Here is a 21359-nt window from a genome sequence, read left to right on the forward strand (position 1 = left end):
AAGTAAGTAACTATTACCAGTGTGTAGATTTATGACAGTTTCCTTGTTATAATTTTAAGAGTGTTGTTTTGAGCGATACTAGAGTCACTAGTATGTTGATTTGAATGACATTTTGCTCACTTAAATGCACAGCAAGACAACCAGCTCTCTCACTTGTTTTTAGAAGATTTGTTATCCATTTAGCAATGCTTCTACTAGAGTGCTGCTGCTAATAATAATGGCCATTACTAAAAACACCACGAACAACAACCAAATAAACCAGCAACAGTCATCTCTCCAACTGCAGTCAAAGACAAAACTTCTTGGTACTTCAGTGACACCCAGCTCAGTTAGTATAAGACCCCTCTGTTTATCAACAGCTTCAGTTTCCCATTTCTGCAACAGAAGACAAAGAGCTCTGAAGGCAGGAAACCATGTCTGCCATGGGTCAATTAATGCTATTTTAAGGGCTTTTAATTTGCCTAGCTGACTTAGTCTTAAGAAAGCTAAAACACAGTACTTAGAATTCAGGTCTGCATATAGTCAAAGGAAAACAGTCAGGACTTTTCCATAAGTTAAATCAGCCTGTGGTATCAATTGGCCCTATTTAAATATTTAGGACATGCAAAAGAAGATGGCAGGAAAAAAAGATTTTACTTCCCAGCATTCACAGAATTCTAGATTTTACATTAAGTTAACTTCACTATTTTAAAATACGGGAGTAAAGACAGAAAATAGAAAACAGTCTCAAATAATAAAAAAAACCAATACATTTCTACTTGATCCTTTGCTGTGGGAGATAAATCAGTCTCAGGAGACAACGAGCCTTCTAACTTTTTGTGAATCTTCTCCTCTGTTTTGGAAAAAAATTGCAAATGTTTAAGAGAAAATTCAAGAAGCCGATGTATTTTGTAACAATATTTCAGAAAAATGCACCAGGGTTTACACCTATAAGTAGTAATATATTTCCATATATTATTGCAAATAACTGAACAAACCACTTATAGTCTATTATTATGCATTAAAAAAACAAAGTATCACTCAAGATCCAAATTTTCTACAGTTGTCTTGTTAAAGCCCACAAATTTCACCAAATATGACCAGCCAGCAACTGCAGGCCATACTGGGGTTAACAGTGCCCTCACTATGAGGCTTCTTATTGAGCTTTTAGTTATTTCATATCCAAATATATTCTGGGGTGCATTGGGCAGAGTGTTGCCAGCAGGCCGAGGGAGGTGATCCTGCCCCTCTACTCCGCCCTGGCGAGGCCTCATCTGGAGTACTGTGTCCAGTTCTGGGCCCCCCAGTCCAAGAGGGACATGGAGCTACTGGAGAGAGTCCAGTGCAGGGCCATGAAGATGATCCGAGGGCTGGAGCACCTGCCCTCTGAGGAACGGCTGTGAGAGCTGGGCCTCTTCAGCCTGGGGAAGAGAAGACTGGGGGGGGGGAATCTTACCAATGTGTATAAGTACTTGAAGGGAGAGTGTCAAGGGGATGGGGACAAACTCTTTTCAGTTGTCCCATGTGACAGGACAAGAGGCCATGGGCAGAAATTGAAGCACAGGAAGTTCTGCCTGACTGTGAGGGGGAATTTCTTCCCTGTGAGAGTGACAGAGCACTGGAGCAGGTTGCCCAGGGAGGTTGTGGAATCTCCTTTTGTGGAGATGTTCAAGGCTCACCTGGATACAACCGTGTCTGCCATGCTCTAGGTGACCCTGCTGAGTGGGGAGGTTGGACTAGATGATCTCCAGAGGTCCCTTCCAACCTTACTGATTCTGTGATTCTATAAAATCCTTATCTCATTCTTACATTGTTAAACAAAAACGTTTAGTTAAACATTTCATTTTTAATCATATGGTAGCATCTAATTTCTCATGTATTGCAGTAAAAGAAAGTATCCTTGCAGTAGTTGCCGTCTTCTGGGTGAATACATAATAAGGCAAATTTCCTGAGCAAGAGCTGACTTTAAAGACTTTTAAATCTTTTTATTAAAATCTGTAAGATGGCAGGGGACTAGGCAAAAGTAGCAAGATACACACCAAGTTCACTTTTTTTCAAAATAAACAGTCAGCATTGCTATTGCTCAGTGAGAAGGTGTCACTGCTAAACGATATAATACACTTAGAGCTGGTTAATGATACTTCTGCTATTTAAAAGACTTTAAGCAGGTAAATATTTATTCTGAAAAAGAAGCAAAAGTTAGAAGTTGCACATTTATGCACAGAAGAGAAGTACATTTAGTCAGTCTATTTCAATTTTTTTAACTCTTAAAAAAAAAAAAGAAAAAAAAAAAAAAGAAAATGAGCTTTTTTGGAGGCGAGGGGAATGGTACTCAACATCAAAGCTGTTTAGTCAAGGTTTCCTGATTTGTTTTATTCCTATTTTCAGGGGTTAGCCAACACCTCAGAAAAGAAAGAAATTTTATTTACCTTTTATTTATTGCTATTTATACAACACCATAAGTATATTAATTTGTTTATATTGTGTCAAAAGCTGCTGTTATGTGCCTGAATAAACATTCCTATGTAGTGAACTTTCATTGAGGACGCCACAATTCTGTATTAGGCTCCCTGCCCTAAGTTTAAGAATACGAAGCCTCCATCACAGTTCTCCCTAAAGCCTGCAAATTTTAACCATGCCTTTCTGTGTGACTGCTACTCATAGATAATTTTCACAGAAATAGCTAATACACACCGGTTTTGAGGACATCTGTTCTTTTCAAATATCTATATACAAAAGGAATAGAATCAAACCTACTTTTTACAGGAATATTGAATAGAAAATATTTACTAAAAAAAGTATGCATAGCTGGACATGAATAATTTTATCTTTTCATATGGAAAATCCCATTTGTGAATGACTCTTTCTTAGGTAAACAACACATACTGTTAAATAACTGTTCAAACTATTTGAACGAAACTATTCAAGTGTATCTTGCATTGCCTACATGAAAAGCTACTGAATTAATAGCCCTTCCCCCATCTCAGAACAGTATGTACTTGATAAATATACAATCTCAAAAGAATAAAGTATTGTAACTTACCTTGCTTACTCTGAAGGTCTTTCAATCTGGAGCAAAGCTCCTCCACTAAAGTTTCAATCCCAGAGCTCTGTACAGCAATATTACAAAAGAAAACAAAATGGGGAAAAAACCCACAAAATGCAATTTAATAAAAAGAATATTCATTTTTTACATTTATACAATGACATTACTACAGTAAAAATATCTCAGTAGCCATGTATTTTCTTTTTGCATGGCAACCATTAGAACACAACAAAATTTTTTACTAGGTATAAATCCATTTCCATAAATAACTTAAATCAGATGCCAAAATGATTACATAAAATAACTAAATACATTCACATTAAGATTTCAAATCATAAAGTCACATACATTATTACTGTATGCCAAAGATTTTGGAAATTATGCATTATCACATTTAATGTACTGTATCACTTAGGATTTTTTTGAATGTCTCAGGCTAAAAGTTCAAATACTAACTAATCTCTAAGATGAATTTTAAGAAGGTAAGCCTGAACCTTTTTCTTGCATAATTCCGATTTTGCAAAGGGAACTGTTCCAGGACACAGAAGATTCAGGAGGGGAGGAGAGAAGGAGAACAGTATGAAGAGATGTATGTGCGGGAAGAAAGGAGGGAGAGGAAAGTTTTCAAAGTGTCTTCGTGCAAAACCTATCCCAGTTCTGCTACTTACAAAGCCCATTTTTTTTTCATTTTAAACTTTACGTTGAATGCTGAGGAGAGTAGAGAGAAAAGCAGACAGTTTCATCTCCTCTTTATGCCAGTATTTCCTCCCCATCACAACTCTAGCTTCCTTTTCAGTACATTTTCTATGCTATCCTTGAACACTGTTTTTTCTGCTTTTCCTATCTGCCCAGAATTGCAAATAGTCCTAGATAAAAACATCACTACCAAAACAGCAAAATGCTAAAAGACAACACACACATCAAGTGCAACAACGGATTACCAACTGTCCCATAGTGGAAAATACTGTGTTATTCTAATGCGATAGAACTTGTGTGTCAGCCAATAAAATAAACATCAACCTACAACCTGAAAGGCCCATTCCTTTTGAAAACAAAAATAGGCAAGGTATTAAGTAGGTTTTAATTATTTGGATACTCTGTAGTCAGATTTAGAGATGACACTGTTCCATAACTGGAAACAGAAGGCAGGAATCAGTATAAAGAAGCAACCTGACACGACCAAGAAGGACGCAAGACACCCCCTTCACATTACTATAAGCATAAGAACAGTAACTATGTAAGAATTTTGCAGCCTCTTATATCTTTTCTATAGCTTCCCCAATGACAACTCCAAAATCTTGTCTCCATCATACTTGCAGATTTTGAGACTGATACAAACTTCCTATAAAATTATCTTACTTTCTGAATTTGACATAATCTTGTTTGTATACAATCATGGAATATGCATTTTCTCTAAAGGTAACAGATCACAAATCAAGATGTTACAGAAAAAAAACACATACAAAAAAAGTGCAAGATTTGCTGTGTCACTATGGTAGCATAAAGATTTTGTTTTTTCCAAGATGCAAGAGTTTCTCCTCTCTCCTGCTTGCTAGCCAGAAATTGCTGAGAAATGCAGATACAACATGTTAAAGCATAAGTAAAATTTATACAAAAAGGAAATACTAAATTATATAGTGAAACTAGCTTGTTAATTCTGTCAGAAACATGCATTTGGAAAGTCATACACTGGAACAATTGATTTATATGCTAACCTCTAAATTTTAATTATTTGCAGTCAAGTGAAAAAACAATTTTCTATTCCTAACTGCATTGCTGCACTGCTGAAGTGCTAAATATAAAACTTTATGCCACAGTCAACTGAGGATGACTTAGCAGTATTAAATGTTAGGAGGAGTTTGTACACTAGTAAATTTACTAATGTAAGTTGTTTAGAAAGAACTAAGCAGCACAGTAATACGGACAATTCCATGTAGCTGTACTAATTAGCAGTTTATGCACATCCTACTTATGACTTTTTCCCCCTCTGTCCCCACAAATGGGCAAAAGAGGAGGAGCTGGCATTGTTTTTGCTCAGCTCTCTGAACTGGCTAATTCAGTAGACAGCTGTCTACAAATACTCAAAATCTAAGCCATGTTCACTTCCTTAATTATAACATCATGTACAGAAAATATATTAAAAAAATAGCAAGCAAGAGCAACAGCAATATGATCAATATGCTCACCATTATACCGGAGAAGTGAAAACTTTTGGAATCAAACACTTCATTTCCTCTTGTACCATGAAACTAATACTTGAGTCAGCTGACACACTGCATGCTGTCCTGCACAGCACTCCTATGAAGCTAGCACTAGTTGGGGAAAAAAAAAAAAAAAAAAAAAAAAAAAAAAAAAAAAAAAAAGCCACTGTGCAGAATGCCAAGTCTCTAGAGACCACTTACTCAACCTCTTCCTGCAGCATGCAGAAACAGGCTGCAGACTTAATGTAATGAATTTCTCAGCAACTGCTCTATATATGACAGTGTTCTTTTCTGAATGTGCAATATATTTACAGTAAATTTTCATTGTTTAAATTAACACACTGTAGTTACAACATCGCCACATCCAGAAAGCAGGGCATTCCAGGTATTGGCTTGGCTAAATAAGACAAAAATGAATTAAAAAAAAAAAAAAAAAAAAAAAAAAAAAAAAAAAAGGATGATCTGTCTGAAGTGCTTTCCTGATATTAGGATTTACAAAAAGTTACAAAACAGTATGAGTACTGGAGTACCCACAAAGTGTTTTTTTTTTTTTTTAGCATAAAATTCTTATAAAAGCCATCAAGATTAACTGCTAAGTCCAACAAAAAAGGTTTAAAATTCAAGATCATCTACAAGATTATTTAACTATTGACCCAGATTTCTATTATTCCTTTTCTCTCATTCAGACTACACAGGGCAGCACATCACTTTAATTCATATTTTCATATTGTATTTTACACCTTTCTCCATACCAAACATTTTATTCTCTCTAATGCTTCCAATATGCTTATATTTCCTTCCCCTGCTTTAACTTACACCCAGTTCCATTAAAAGTTGTTCTTTTTGGCTTTTGATCAGCTGGCTGAAGCAAGGAAGGGATTATATAAAGGATAGGTGTCACGTTACTGGCATGGGGATGACTATGCTAATAGATAAATTAAGCTTCTGAACTCATCCAACATGAAAGAAAAGTCAGTCTGACTGTAGAGTTATAGGACTGTCTCTAATAGCCACTGTCTTGCTCACTGACCAGCATGACTTTATTCAGAACTGAATTATCATACTTTTACGTAACAAAAAATGAGAGCATGAAAAAGGCGAAGGTCACACTAGTGCATGTGTGTGCATGTGCGCACGTCTGCATGTGGGCACATGCACAACATACACAGATATAAAATAAGTCAAAGCTTAAATCAAGGACCTTTTTAACATGCGCTGCTGTCTGGGAACTGACAGACGGTAACATTAGCTCACAGCAACCCAATTGCTTTCGATCATGCGTTCAAATCCTTGCAGTTTCAGAAAATTTTCTCAGAAAATTCTAAATCTATAAAGTTAGCTACTTCTGAAATTTTAGTAAAATCGTAATTTTACATTACTGTCTTTTCACAAAGTTATTATGTGGAGCTGAAGATAGCACAGATCAGGAAAATTGTTCATTTTCACTGATTTTCAACTCCTCCCCTCCCCCAGTGAGCTAGAGTTACAGCTCTCACACTTCCATCCAAAAATGCCAAGTAAATATGTATATGGTTCTGCAGAGCCTACCTGCACATATGCAACAGGCAAAAATTCTTGACCAAAAAAAAAAAAAAAAAAAAAAAAAAGAAAAAGAAAACATGTCAAGAAAAGGAAGAAACAGAGCTGTAGTAGCCGGTTTTTGGACTCAGCTTTCCAAATCTGACAGATCATATCTGCAGAATTGGAAAAATTCCATCACATTAGACAACTGAAAAGTACTTATGTTTGGTTTTTTTGCTTCTAGCCTGACATAACTTAATGTCTTTTTCCAGATGCTTTGAACCACATCCTGCATATTATTTGTTAAATAAGGCTTTTTACTTGAAGCTGATAAGGTATGGGGAAGTTTCCTTGTTCCTCTTCAAGCTTTCTCAAAAGACTGAACTATTACACTTTAGTTTAATGTTTAAAATAAGCAATTATTTCCTTTTTGAATTTTGAGAACATTCTAGCTTACACCTCTAAAGCAAATCGTCATTTCACTTTCACAGAATGCAACTTTGAACAATCTAGAAATTAAGGTCAATCAATATATTCATAGGTTTATAGCATCCATTTAACAGCTTGCAGGACGCTCCAGACAGAGACGGTGCTCTAACTGCAGTGCACCAGGCTGTTTTCTTGGCAAGTTGCCTGTCACCAAGAGAAGGATTAGGGAGCTGTTCTATTCGAATCAGCTGTTAAGCCGTGTGAACTGAACAAGGCACAAAGAGTGATTCATTGCAATCACACATCTATTTCTGTATTTTTAGAATGAAGGGAACTAGATAAAAAGTCTGTGTTTTCAGTTTCTAAAATTCTGACATAGTGTAATTTATGTGGTAACAAGTACAAGTGTCTTGGATTTTTTAATTTTTCAGAGGTTTGGGGAAAAAGTCACCAATTTTCCTTTCTTAAATTGACAGACACTCAGAAGAGCTTCAGTAAGCACCCCAGTGTACTTGCTGGGTGAGAGCGGATTGAAACTCAACTATCGCTAACCAAGAGGATGGGGAAGAGAGAGGGAACAAATATATCCCCACTGCCTCCCAACTTCCAGGTATTTATTTCCAGTAACTGCCAGTTATTGCAAAGCTTTCTTGAAGTTACAAATATTACTACATACACTTGGAATGAGAAGTTACTGTCTGTTTCCCTTGCTAACTAGAGGAATTTCCAATCAAACTCCAATTCTTGGATGTAGTATTAATCTGTATTCTGAATCTCCCACTTGCCTTCACTGTAAGACATACGTTCAAGCCTATCACTCAAGACATAAGATTTTCAAGTAAATTTAGATTTTTTTTTTCTTTTCGTGTGACAATGTCATGCATCAGCTTCAGTCAATCTTCACAGCAATGTACCTGTACTGAGAAGCAGAATAATCCTCTGAATACAGGCACTCAGAATGAGCTGAGCACTATAAAGCATGGAGAGTTGTTTTGCAAAATCAAAACCCCAAACAAGTAATGAACAAGCACCAAGCATCTCCCCCAAGTTAGTGAGTAGTAAGAGAAAAATGAATCTGGCCAATTTAGTGCTGCCTGGAAGCACAAGCGCATGATCACTCAGCCCAAGACGGTCACTGTTACCTGGACCAGGTTTTAAGGCTCAACATGAAAATTATTATTTGAGCTTGCATAGAGAATTAACAGGTATAATACTTAATCTGTTAGAGAAAGTGTCCAATTTCAAAATAAATTCAAGAATCTTCAGTGCTGAGTAACTGTCAAGAGACATACGCAACAGGTAGAAAGGACTAAATAAAAAAAATTAAACCCTGCAACCCTGCCACAAATAAAGCCACCACAATCAAAACAATGTGGCTTTCCTGGGTGGCTCAATTTCTGTAGAGTTTTAAGGAGTAACACAATGTTTCAGTTTGTGTTTAATGATTTTCCTCAATTATAATGAGGTGAATGACACTAAGAAAGCATTTAGAGCATACATTTGTAAAAGTCTTTTTTTAGTGTTCTAGTATGAACACTGTATCTTTACCTGTTCACCTGAATATGTTATTATTTATAATAAAGCCACTGGATCATTCAGAAAAATAAGTTGTGTTTATTAGCTTCTTTTTGGGGCTCATGAATAGCTCATCCAAATAATAAATTCCAATAGAAGTGTGACCTTGGAATAATAGATATCCTTTAGCAGACAGATACAATATTAAAAAAAAATATCCAACATCAAACCATCGGAGAGCAATAGCTCTCCAGCAAAGAGAACATAAGAAATACATCCTTGCTACTCTTAGTCCTGTCTTTCGCACTAAAAGAGCACTAGAAAAGGTAAAACTCACATCTAAGATCAGACTCAGATTTCAGAGCTGTCATTCATCACTTCTCACACCAGATTTTAACAGACATAGACCACAGCAAGTGTTATTTGCCAAGTCCAGATGGAACAGGTCATCAGTTTAAAGTAACAAAATGAACAAGCTATCCCTAAACGTAGGTTACTACAGTATCTAATTTGACTTCTGTATTTAAAACTTAACTTTAGGAGCTCCTTCCCATAGAGGTCAACAGTGAGATAAGAAGTTATTCCCCTCAAGAAAGGGTAATTCCTCTTTGGAAACTATTCTTTCTGATGATTATTAATCCCTTATAAACAAACATGCTGACTTCAAAGCCAGAACAGACTTATCCTTGCAAGAAATGCTGCTGTGAGATTCACTCTATCAGCTGGCAGATCTGAAAATGTTTTCTTTATCAATGAAAAGGAAGAGAGCTGTAAGAAATTATTTTCACCAACCATGCAAAAATTATTCTCTGCCGAGTATGAAGTGTAGAGGGATACAATTCACTTTTTATGAAAAAAAAATGTTCCACATCAAGGAAAATTACTGTCTAACAGTATCCTTCTGTGATGAAACACAAGTGACAATTCAGCTCACTAAGTGACTTCTCTGGCACTCTTGACCACAGGTGTGCACCTGAAAGACTAACTTCCCTCCCCATGTACATGTATATATGCAAACTTCCTTTCTGTGCTGAGACTCACCAGAAAAGTTGCTGTCAAAAGAAAAATTCTCTTCCCCCCAGAAAGTAACAGTTTAGCTCGCACTATTCTTGGGCGCACACACAAGATAAAATAACTTTCAAAGAAACAGAATAGGCCTAACTTCAGCCTTCAAGGCAAAGTGATCTATACTATGTGGGATATTTAAATACAAGGGACACAAGATATAAAGCATCTGTTTACTTTTGCTGGTTTGATAAAAACAGAGAAAGTTTTTGTGCCCGAACAAATATTATGAAACAATTTTTGTATTGATTAATGGTAACTACTCATTCAGTATCAAGGGAACTAACATAAGAATTGGAATAATCAAAACTTTTACCATGCCTTAGTAACTTGAAAATATATGGTACCATGAATATCTATTTCAATGCAAAAATCTTAAGGAAAATGGAAGTCAATTATTATTGTAATTATTTTATTCTATGATTGTTATCTTGGCAAGACAAATTCACTGCAATTTTCCATGTGGTATCTAGAGTTATAAATATATAGTAAAAGTCTGTCAAACACAATACAGCTTAGTATATGAATGGAGGGAAAAAAAGGAAACATTTGAAACCAATGGATTTGATAATACAGAGCCAATTCTCTTAAGTCAATATTAATTAAATTATAGTGAAAGAATAGCAACTGCTGGGAGATAATAAAAACCTATGGTGCTTTCTCATAGAAAAAGCTCAGTGATACCAGGTCTAACTCAATTTTATTTTTTAATACATATATCCCTTCCAAATTCTTACTAGCATTTTGACTAGTTTCAAAATCCTTTCCTGCTGTTTATTTTAAAGACACATAGTATATTCCTTTCCAGAAGGCCAGCTAGATACATGTCAGAAGGAAGCTTACATTCACTGATTTTGTGAAGTACTTTGGGATTCCCTGGGGAAAAAAAAAAAAAAAAAAAAAAAAAAGTGTTCCCAAATCAACCATCCTTGTCAGACACATAGAAATGTTTACTACTGAGCTAGTCGAGATAGATCAGGAAAATGGATTTAGAAAAAAGCTTCCCAAATATCAAGTTTTTAAAAATAAAGAATATTCAGAGTTAATAAACTCAAATAAGTGAAGACAGAAAGAGCCAAATAGATATAATTTTGTCCAGCAGAGAACTTACAGAAAGGATGGTGGAAAATAACGTAACATAATTTAAATTAAAAAAAATAAAAAAGTAGTCTGACCCCATTTCCCCCCCAACATCAAAATTGGTTATTTGGATGATTAGATGATAATACTTCAAGAAACATTAAGGTTGTTTGGGAATCTTAACTCTGGGTTTTTGCTTTAGTAATTCTGGAATCTTGAATTACAACTTCAGCATTTCATTTTTCTGATTCGTTAAGACAGCTTTTAAGAGACTTGCTTCATTCTTATACTATCTTTTATCTTTACATTAATAGTGTTCATCTGAGCACTGCGTCTCCCTCTTTTGAGGGCTTTTCAACTACAGCTTTTGTTTCTTTTTAAAAAAAGGATCAAAGGAATATTGGGCACTTTCTTCACATATCTCCTGCTCGTGTCACTTCTAGTTGCAGGAAGATTTGAAGTGAAATCACTTAAACCATCTGACATTTACTAGCTGATTCACTGGTACAGTTCACTGGCACAGCATAGCAGTCAAAACATGTGATCTAATTCATATTACCTTAGAGAAGTAAAGAATAGTGGAAATGGATTAGCCAAGAAAAGTCTTAGGTGTTCAATTAAAAAAAAAAAAGAATTTGATAGATTCTACTAATTTGGCCTGATTAGGAGCCCATGGCTGCAAAATCAGTTTCACGGCCAAAACTAGTAGCTTCATGGAAAGTTTGATGATTCTGCACTGAGACTACAACGGAAAGTTAATAAATGCTAAGATATTTTTAATAGAACTGTGTTTTAATCACATCTCAAATTCATACTCTGAAAGCAAGATATATTTGACACTGTTCACTAGGGTCATGCTTGTGCCTCCCACAGGAGAATACAGACGGCAGGATGGTCATATTCCTCCCTCGTAACTCAAAGCTAGCAAAAGCCAATGCGTCAACTAACAGCATGCCCACACTTCACTACGTTTCAAACAAATTACTGCTATGAAGTAAAGACACTCTTTGCATTTGTCAAATACAACAGAGCTGTGCTCTTTCAAAGGGTTCTTCACCATCTCCTATTAACCAAGACTAATTCTTTAACTGCTTACAGACAATTCCTTGTCTCTGTTAGCAAATGTTGAGAACCCGGTTATTTCAGAATAACCACGGGCCACATTGCCTGAACTCCATTAGGATAAGTCTTGAGTGATCAGCAACATTGGTCAGACACTAGCACAATCTCCTAGTATGTGCAACGGAACAGCTTAAGTTAAGTGGCCACTTACTGGGAGCAAAGGAAAGAGTCTGACAGATTAGGTTTCATCAGTGTAGAAAATAAGATATATCTGAAGTAGTCTCCTTTGCTCATTCTTGAAGTGCCCTCAAAGATTTTAGCAGAATAAAGATACATCGATTGCTTTAATTGAAACTCTAGCACCATCTTGGGGTGGAATTTCACAAGCAGTACTCCAAGTGTTCATTGAACAAGCAGTATAGGAACTGCACCAGCACAACTGCAAACCTGCTCACTCTGTTGACCAAAACAACCCTTCGCAGAAAACTAGCTAAAACATAACTTAACAAATAAAACATTCCCTAGTGAAGTTTGGATTTTACCACCAATGGTCAGACATCAAGACAAATTTCAATATTATTAGTAGGAAAAGTACACACATCGATCCTGACTGAACTAAAAGTCTTAAATGTATCAGTTTCAACAAGTAACCTATAATTCAGTCCTGCTCAGATAGTATCCACCTTGCAAAATGTGTACAGATCTATTTCTTAATTCTTACTTTTTATGCTAAGCTTCTGAGTCTCAATGATATTGCTTTCTGTCCTGTTAAGTTTCATTATTATAATCCAAAATAATTTACAGACTTTCAGAATTAGGAGTCCTAAGAAAGGCATCTCAAACTGTATGTGAACTGACTGACTATTCTTCCAGTGTACCAGACAGGTAAGTCTCCTCTTGGTTATTTTCCCTAGAGGATATTTACAGGAACAATTCATACTCCTAAACAGCTTTCTTCCCCCAACATTTCACTAAAATGATTAACTCTATTTTGTCATCTAATTGCAAACCCAAATTTTCAGATTTCTTCTACATTTCAGCAGGATAATAAATATTAGATCTCTACTCAAGGTCAATAATTATGAGTTTAATGTGAACAATTCTTCAGCACATCTCTTTGAACAACTATTTATATTCAAATATTTGAAAAGATAAACTTTAGAGTCGCACTATAAATAATAGCAATTGAATATTACATTTAAGCACTTGTCCTAGAAGTTCTTCTCACCATCATTCTGTCTCCTTTTTCAGGTATGTAGCAACGTATTTGGATTTTCTCTACTTCCGACTGCATCATGAGCATCTGCAGTCAAATATTCACATGAATATGGACAGCTTGAGACATCAAAATGTTTGGCACACATATATACTGTTCTCAGAACATACTTATGTAAATGGTTTGCATTCTTAGACACACATTCTTAGACATACTTTTTGAGAGGAGATCTGATTTTGACAGATGCTAAATTTGCAACATGCTTAGCCACAGCAAGATACAGAGATGCAGAATGGTCAGAAGACTTTAGCCTACCTAGATTTGTCACATTCTGCAACTTTGTAAGAGTTTTAGAAATAAATACCAAGCTATCAGCTTTTTGAGGTCAAACCTTTGTTTCCTGCAGCACAAAATGATAACTAGAATATTGGGTTCCTGTCTCACACTAAAATTTTACACTACTCTTTTTAATAAGTTTAGTTTTTATTTAGTTTTATTACTAGCAGAATTCAAACAAATAAAGCATTCCACAGAATTAATTTTATGAAAGTGAAAATCCACAAAAAGTTTTCAAAATATTTCAAACATTAAATAAAAGACCAACAAAATAATGCTTACTCATTTTTGTTTTATGTGTGTGCATATACATTTGTCATAAATGCAATTCGCAATAAATGGCAATTTTAACGTGTTACCTGACTGAGAATACCAAGTCTAGCCTACTCTAAGACAGAACTTTGAGAGTTGTTAGTTATCACATTTATGAAGTTCCTAACACACACATCCAAACTCTTCCTATCAGAGATTTTCTTTTGCTTTTTTTTTTTTTTTTTTTTTTTGGGGGGGGGGGGGGGGTGGAACAACTTAATAAATCACCTTTACAGGTAAACATTTTCACATGATTCAAAAAAAAAGTTAAAAAAAATTTCAAGTAGCATTGAAAAGAAAGAAGTCTATTTGTATTTTAACGGTATATTTAAGCACTTCTCAATCATACACCACTAATCATCAAATTTGGCTACTGTTACCAGGGTATTTTTATCTTCTTGCAGAGTGAAGTTACAGACATTGCATGGAGCAGCTTGAATGCCTCAGCAGAAACAGCACCACAATGTTAAGTTTTGAAGTATGAGAACTACTGATTATTCCTATGAGATTAGCACACAAATTTAGTATAGAAGCCAGCTAACAAAGTAAATCTGTGTGAGAACAGAAAAAAAAACATACCTCTAAGTTACTTTAAAATATCACTAATATTGGACCAGTTCCCTTCCAACCAACTCCAGGGTATAAAATTAATTCCTCTCTTTTATACAATGTATATTATCTACAAACAAGCTTTAAGAAATGACTTCGAAACAGATAAAGAGCAGATTTAAAGGTTTTCTATTTGAAAACAGAAAAAAAACTCTGTAACCTACAATTTCTTTAAAGATAAATGTGTCAGCTTAACTGTCTGAACACACAATACAGGAGTTAAAATAGTCTCAAAATAATACAAGAGCTTGTTGAACAATAAAGTTTAATGAGGTTGCAGGTGTCAGAAGAGGAAGTTACTTATTCAAACTTCCAGATCACACATCTTTTCACTCTTTCAAGACTCCACTGAAAGGTTTCTTTTCCCCGCCTCACTCTACTCTAGATTATACAAACTTTCAAGTGGAGTCAGTCTTGAGATTACTAACAAATTCATCTTCTCCCTTTTCCTTTTCAACTGTTTTTCTCTATTTGATATAAATTTAGCTCTAACCAATGCTTCCTTGATCTTCAGTTATGTGAAGATACAGCTAGAAAGTTATTTCTAAAGCCAAAAATAGATCGCCAGTATTGCTGTGGTCTATGTACAAGACTACTATTTTTCTAAACTCTTTTTATGAGCAATGAAAGGCATCATACCTCAGAAATTATTTCTTGCAATTATTTCGTTGTATCTGCATTAACTCAAAGAGTAGTCAGAGTGCTGCCATCAGTGCTCTACTATATGAGAGCAGAGCAACTTGCCAGCAAAATTATACTTTGCCTCACTTTGCTAGTATCACAAGTAATGGGCAAATAGGAGTTCAGGTAAGTTCCCAATTAGCCAATTAACACTTTAATAACTGAACTAATGCTCTAGCAGCTTCATAAACAATAAGCCAGCACAAGGTAGCTTTGGTTCTGCTGAAGAGTGCGAATGGGGGCAAGGAGTGGGGAAAAGAAATATATATCAATTCTGCTTCCTTTATTATTCTTGGCCACATGCCTTCCCTGCTCCAGCTGGTACATGTGTCTCTGCTACAAATCTGACTAGGAAACCTCTGGTTTAAGACTTCCTCTACCCCAGCCAGGTTAATTTCAGGAAACTGATTCAGTTTCCCAATCCAGTTCATCACTGCACAACCACACAAATACTTGTGCAAGCACATCTGTGACCAGGAAGTTATATGGAGCAAGAACAGGCAACCAGGCTGCGGAGGCAGAGAAAGTTTCTTCTTGCAGTAGTGATAGATCAAAGTACTTGTATATTAGTAATTATTTCTGTCAACTAAAAGATAGGCTACACTTAAAAAATAAAACACAATTATAAAAAATAGAGCTACAAGTTACCTACTGCTTCTGGTATCCTCCTTCAACCTGTTGCTTTCACCTCTCCTCCCTTTCTCCAAACAGTGTGCATTAGCTCAGCTCCCACTTAATTATGTAATCTAAAAAATAAATGCTTGCTACAGTACTGCATTTTATTTAACAATTCTGTATTACACATCCAGTATGCACAAAACATGATGGCTTTCTACCCAAATATTCCATTCTCTGCTACTCATGCACACTTCAACATAAAGTAAATTGAAATTTTAATAAATGTCCTTATGCAAAGCTTTGTGGTAATTTCAACAGAAACCGGTGTATTGCAATTGTCCTTGACAAGAGTAGGTGAAGGCTTGCAGAAAGAAAGCATTACACTACATAGTGCAAAAACTTTTGTGAAATCCTGCTGCCATATACAGGTTTCATAATTTCCTAAAGAAGAAGAAAAAGAACTCTCAGAGAACTCTTGGGGAACTTGCATTTTAAGAAGGTACAGATTAAAAGATTAAGCATCATAAGCTAAATATAACTAACTTAAAAAGAATGGCGTAAATTCTTCTTATCTATTAAATAATCCAAGCTTACTTCATCAGAAGCAGAGCGAAGACACTGGACAGCAGCCTGTTTTTTCATTTCCTCTAGTGTTAGATCAGAGCACTTTTTCTTACTCTTTCCCCATTTTTTGTAAGCTCCCTTTTCCCAGCCCAGGAAGATGTCATTTTCCTGAAATCAAAGGAAAGAAAACTACATTAATATTAAAGCACATGAATATCTCAGTAATACAACAGAATGGGACTACAAACCAACATACTGTTAAAACAAGAGTGACATCATCCAATCTACTAAAAATTGCTATTTGCCAAATTAAAAATTAGTTTGATTAAAACCAATGATTGCAAAAAACTATTGCACTTTTCAGAAAAGTGCACATACTTTTCACAGGACATGGAGGCTACTCACACTTTCCAGTATTTTCCAGTTGCAAGACATATCCCTCAAGATCATTTTATGGTCAACTTATTTTGTATAAGTTACAGTAACATATTCAACCATAACTTGGAGAATTTCACTGAACTCTGAAATAATAATGATAAATGCAAGAAGTTCAAAGAGTTAGGATCAAACATAAGAAAAAGCTAAATAGATCAAAGAAGAAAATGCCATGTTAGATCCCAAACTCTTCAACTCTCTTTCACAGTGAGCTCCACTATGACTAGAAACGGTAGTACTTACCTTCCAAAGGACATAAACTGATTTTTTTTAAAACAAGTTAAGATGCTTCTGGGGAAGGAAAATTCCCATATATATAAGAACATTTAATTAAGAACAACAAAATAAAAAAAGAATGTTATTGTATTATATATAATCATGAGAAGATAGGTAGCATCTGGTTTACATCACATTACAGGTTTGCATTTTTCAAAATTTACCTCCTAACATTGATCAGTGCAGCATACACCGAGTATTTTATACCATACTGGAGAAGTCAAATCAAACTGGCAAAACACACACCCCAAAACACATGCACACGCACAAAAAAAAACTGCCCCCCAAAAATACGTATAATTTTTTCCAACTCCTCTGCAAAGTTGCCTGCCTCCCCTATTCATGTCCCCATAGTCTGCTAAATACTCTTCTCTTTCCTGAAATACACTGAGACTTGCTTATTCATCACTGTCCATTCACATATATACACATGATTTCCTGTGTTCATCCGATCAAACGAGAATTTTGATTACCAGGAAAATAATCTTTAACTCATTTAATGCATGCTAGTCTAAATCATCTCCTTCAGAGAGAATCACAAAAACCTGATGCCTTTCAATGTTCCTATAATCTATTACAGCTCCTAATAAAATCAATGCTAATGTCTAGCCTCATTTCAAACAGCTGCCAATTGCCTATGGTTTCAAAATGAAGTAAAATCAAGTTGTTAGTGCAGCTAGTTGCTAGTGTGTAATCAGAAAATAGAATGAAAGTCGGGGGGGAAGAAGGGAGGTTGTAATGGAAATCATCTTGGAAAAAACACTTTACTTGGCTGCTGTTGCCGGCTGGGTGTTTTGGGTTTTTAATTACTTATTTTTTAATATGACTGAGTCCTTCAAGAAAGAGTAGAGCAATTTGCTGAAAAAAAAAGTCAAAGTTACCAGTCACTTTTTTCTTGTTTATGTGCATGATTTCAATAGGCCATTTAAAGCAAGAAATCCAAATAGTCTGCTGTTCTGTTACTAAGAACAGTAATAAAAAGATACTTACAAATAGAAAAAAAGTCAGAAAGTTCTCAGAAAATAGGTTTAATAAACTATACACATATACCTTTATATAACATTTTGCAAAACTTTGGTTTATGTATTTCTTCATACACAAGAAGAGACAATCTCTGCTTTGCATGTAAGATGCAACATAAATTTTACTTTCAGGTGAATATTGAGAAAAGTTATGGTACTGAATCAGTATCTGACTTGCTGAGATCCACCTAGTCCCCACCAGCTTCCAAGGCCTCTCCCATTGCTCCACATGCAGGCACAATTACAAAGAAAACAAAATTAAATACCCACTTGTAAATAAAATAAATAAAATAATATGTGGCACTAACACTTGCCTGTTAGCTTTGGCATGTTCCAATTTTTAAGTATTTAATCTCTGCAATAAAAATATTCACTTTTAATGGGAGAAAGGAGACGAGACTTAACTATTCTTTCAAATATCCAACACTGAGCTGTTTTTAATCTGTCCATCACCATCCTATCCCTCCTAGCAGAGCAAGTGCTTTCTTTGTCTGTTTTGGGAACAACATGACTCATCTTGTAAGATGCAGTGATTGAGGACAGAGCTCCTGGAGAATCCTGACCTCCTCTCTACCACTTTAGAAATCACATAGCAAGTTTGTTTCTGACCATACAGTTTTCAATTACATCTGACTGCCATGGCTTCACACTACCATTTCAATTTTCATAGCACTACTGTTGAAAACTTGAGTTTTCATTCTTTTCTTTCTTTTTCTGGACAAGCTCATTAATTCTTAGCTTCACATTCTACAACATCAGTAAACACTACACATTACATCTATTTCAAATAAAATTTTGAAGTTTAAAATTCCCAGGTAAATTACAATATTTATCAGTACACATAGCCAAAGGTTAGCAAAGAACTTGCATTTTCTGCACATAATTCAAACACCACATCCATAAAATACTACAAAACAACAAAAAAAATCTTATATAGAACTCTTCTGTTGTAATACATCTGAACTATTCTGAATCAATTAAAAAAGACATTACAGTAAGGCTAAGACAGTTTCACATACCCTATAAAGACTGAGGTTTTAGAACTTGAGATGCAAGTGAAATAGAAACTAAACAGCCCTCTGCTTTTTTATGACTAAAGTGATAAAAAGATAATCCAGTATTTTCAAATGTCTGTAACTAATCTCTTCCACTTTTTCAATGCCAAGAAGTCCGTAAAGAGGTTTACTCCTTAGATTGGAAAATATTACTTGAATTTTGGAGGGTAGCCATCCAATATTAAATAAGTATCAACAGGAAACAGAGACAATCTGAATATTGGAAAAAACATTTGAATTTGGAAAGATACTGAAAGTCGACAATTTTGTTATGAAAATTAGAGAAGAATTTATAAACGTGGCTAAAGGAATTTTGGTGAAATACCTATATTCTTTATGTTAATATCACCTTTAAAAAAAAAGTCAACAACAACAATATCTGAAATAGTTAATTCAGTCCTGAATTAATACACAGATGCAAATTTTAGAAACTGACTGGGAGAACCGGTTCAGAAATCTATTATGCAAAAGCAGCAATCTCCCCACATTTCCCCACAATGCCAAGAATTTGGGGAAGCAAGACCCAAGCACCTTTGCAGTGGTTCTCTTCCAGCTCCTTTGTTTTGGAGACTAAAGAGAAATTTCTGCTCTCAGGAAGGGAACAAACGTAACACCTTGTGATACGAAGAAAATTGTTTTGAAGCTCAGAGTCTCCATAATAGGAAATTTAGAGATTTAAAACAAACAAAAACTTATCCCAGGAATCTTGGAGGAATTACTATATTTTATAAAAGCTGGATTCAATTTCAGTGAGGTAGAAACACTAAAGGGCTCATGGATCCTTTTTCTACTTAGGTAAATGGAACAAGCTAAAGTTTTGCCTCATCAGCAGAACACACAGGAAAGTAATCAGATTTAATAACTTGATCAACATGTTTCCCCAGTGGGGAAATCAAATCAACAAAAAACACATTTAAGACATTTTAATATTTTTTTAAAATAATTTCAGAAAAACATGATTCCCTGAGATTCTCTCCCCAAAAATGCACTCCTTATTGAATTAGATATACAGTAAGATGATGAACAAATATAATGTTTATCAATTTTTCCGGTAATGAGTTGAGTAATCACGGTTATCTATTCACTCAAGAATCCTGTTTTGAATTGTTCATGGAACATTTTATGTTCATGGAACATTTTAGGGCAAAATTTTCAATTCTCTTAAAAGGGAAAAGAAAACCCTCGGTTTAAAAAAAAATCTGACTTAGACAACATTTTAAAGAGCTCCTCTTTTTTGAGCATTTTAATTTCAGCACAAACTGTGTGCGATTCAAGCATATTCCTGACCTGTTATTCTTTGTTCCCTAAAGGTTGTTGCTGGCCAGCCAAAACATGCTGCTTCAACAAGCATTCACTAGTAACAAGTTAATACAAAAAATAGGAAGTATTCTGTGTCATAACTTCTCAAATATAAATACACACACAAAGTCTCCCCTTTCAAGATTCCAACGAAAAGAAAAAAAGAACTACACTTAAAATAAGTTACGCAGACAGTCAGACAACTAACCAGCCAGTCATCTAACTTCTAATGTGAAAAAGAATTCCCAAGGCTTTTAAGGTATGCAAGTAGAGTCCTGTAAGATTGAGTAAGATACGGGAACAACTTTTTCTTCTTATAATTCTTAACTAGTTAACAGATTAAGAGATGTCTCCCAGGAAGGGAGAAGAAATCATGCATAGTTATTTAGAGAAACGGGCATTTGCCAAAGAATCAATAAGACGACTGATACTTTCACCATGAACTGTTTGAAGGCATATGTCTACTTAATAGCTGGCCAGTTCCTGCCAAACGTAATATGTAATGATTAAGTTTTGTGTGCTGGTCCCAGACTTGTGCCCTACTCTGGACTCTCCTCTACTAAGCTGTGGGATAAACCTTCCTTTAAAACTTGTAAAGACTTTCAAATGGAATTAAAGTAGATCAAATAGAACAAATCACGGGATAGGACAAAGAGAAGGAAAGGAACAAACGCACATATGGACAGACTGGATGTGTAAGCCTTATTTCCTTAGAAACAAGAATGAGAAGAGGGAAAAGACAGAGAGGTCACCCAAAATAATTGCTGTATCTAGGTCAACAATTTTATAAGACATCCCAAATCCTAAAATATTTCAATAAAAGATCTACAGAATTTGCAAATATTTATTCTGCCTATGAGACTGAATACTCCAAATTCAGGTCAACAGCTTTCTCCAAAGACACTCATATACTTACTCCATAAACACATTCCAAATAATTCCTGAGTATCAACATGCAGCCCATGAAGCTTCAACCATCATTCCATTTTAAGGCAGTAACAGCTATCTGAGCTTATAGTAAACAGATGGAAAAAAAAA

At 35.2% G+C, this 21359-nt stretch overlaps 1 protein-coding gene across 5 annotated transcripts in view; it reads right to left on the reverse strand.

Moving 5' to 3' along the window:
* Window positions 1–21359, reverse strand: part of KIAA0232 (KIAA0232 ortholog) — a 68410-nt gene that overhangs the window by 19109 nt on the left and 27942 nt on the right. For all 5 annotated transcript variants that reach the window (XM_062575307.1, XM_062575309.1, XM_062575308.1 and 2 more), the window contains 3 exons: window positions 16265–16402; window positions 3023–3089; window positions 751–832 (listed from right to left, as the gene is read on the reverse strand). In XM_062575307.1, coding sequence (XP_062431291.1) covers window positions 751–832; window positions 3023–3089; window positions 16265–16402 — 287 coding nt within the window. The remainder of the gene's footprint in view (window positions 1–750; window positions 833–3022; window positions 3090–16264; window positions 16403–21359) is intronic.

The sequence above is a fragment of the Rhea pennata genome, chromosome 4 (assembly GCF_028389875.1).
Source record: "Rhea pennata isolate bPtePen1 chromosome 4, bPtePen1.pri, whole genome shotgun sequence".
NCBI lineage: Eukaryota > Metazoa > Chordata > Aves > Rheiformes > Rheidae > Rhea > Rhea pennata.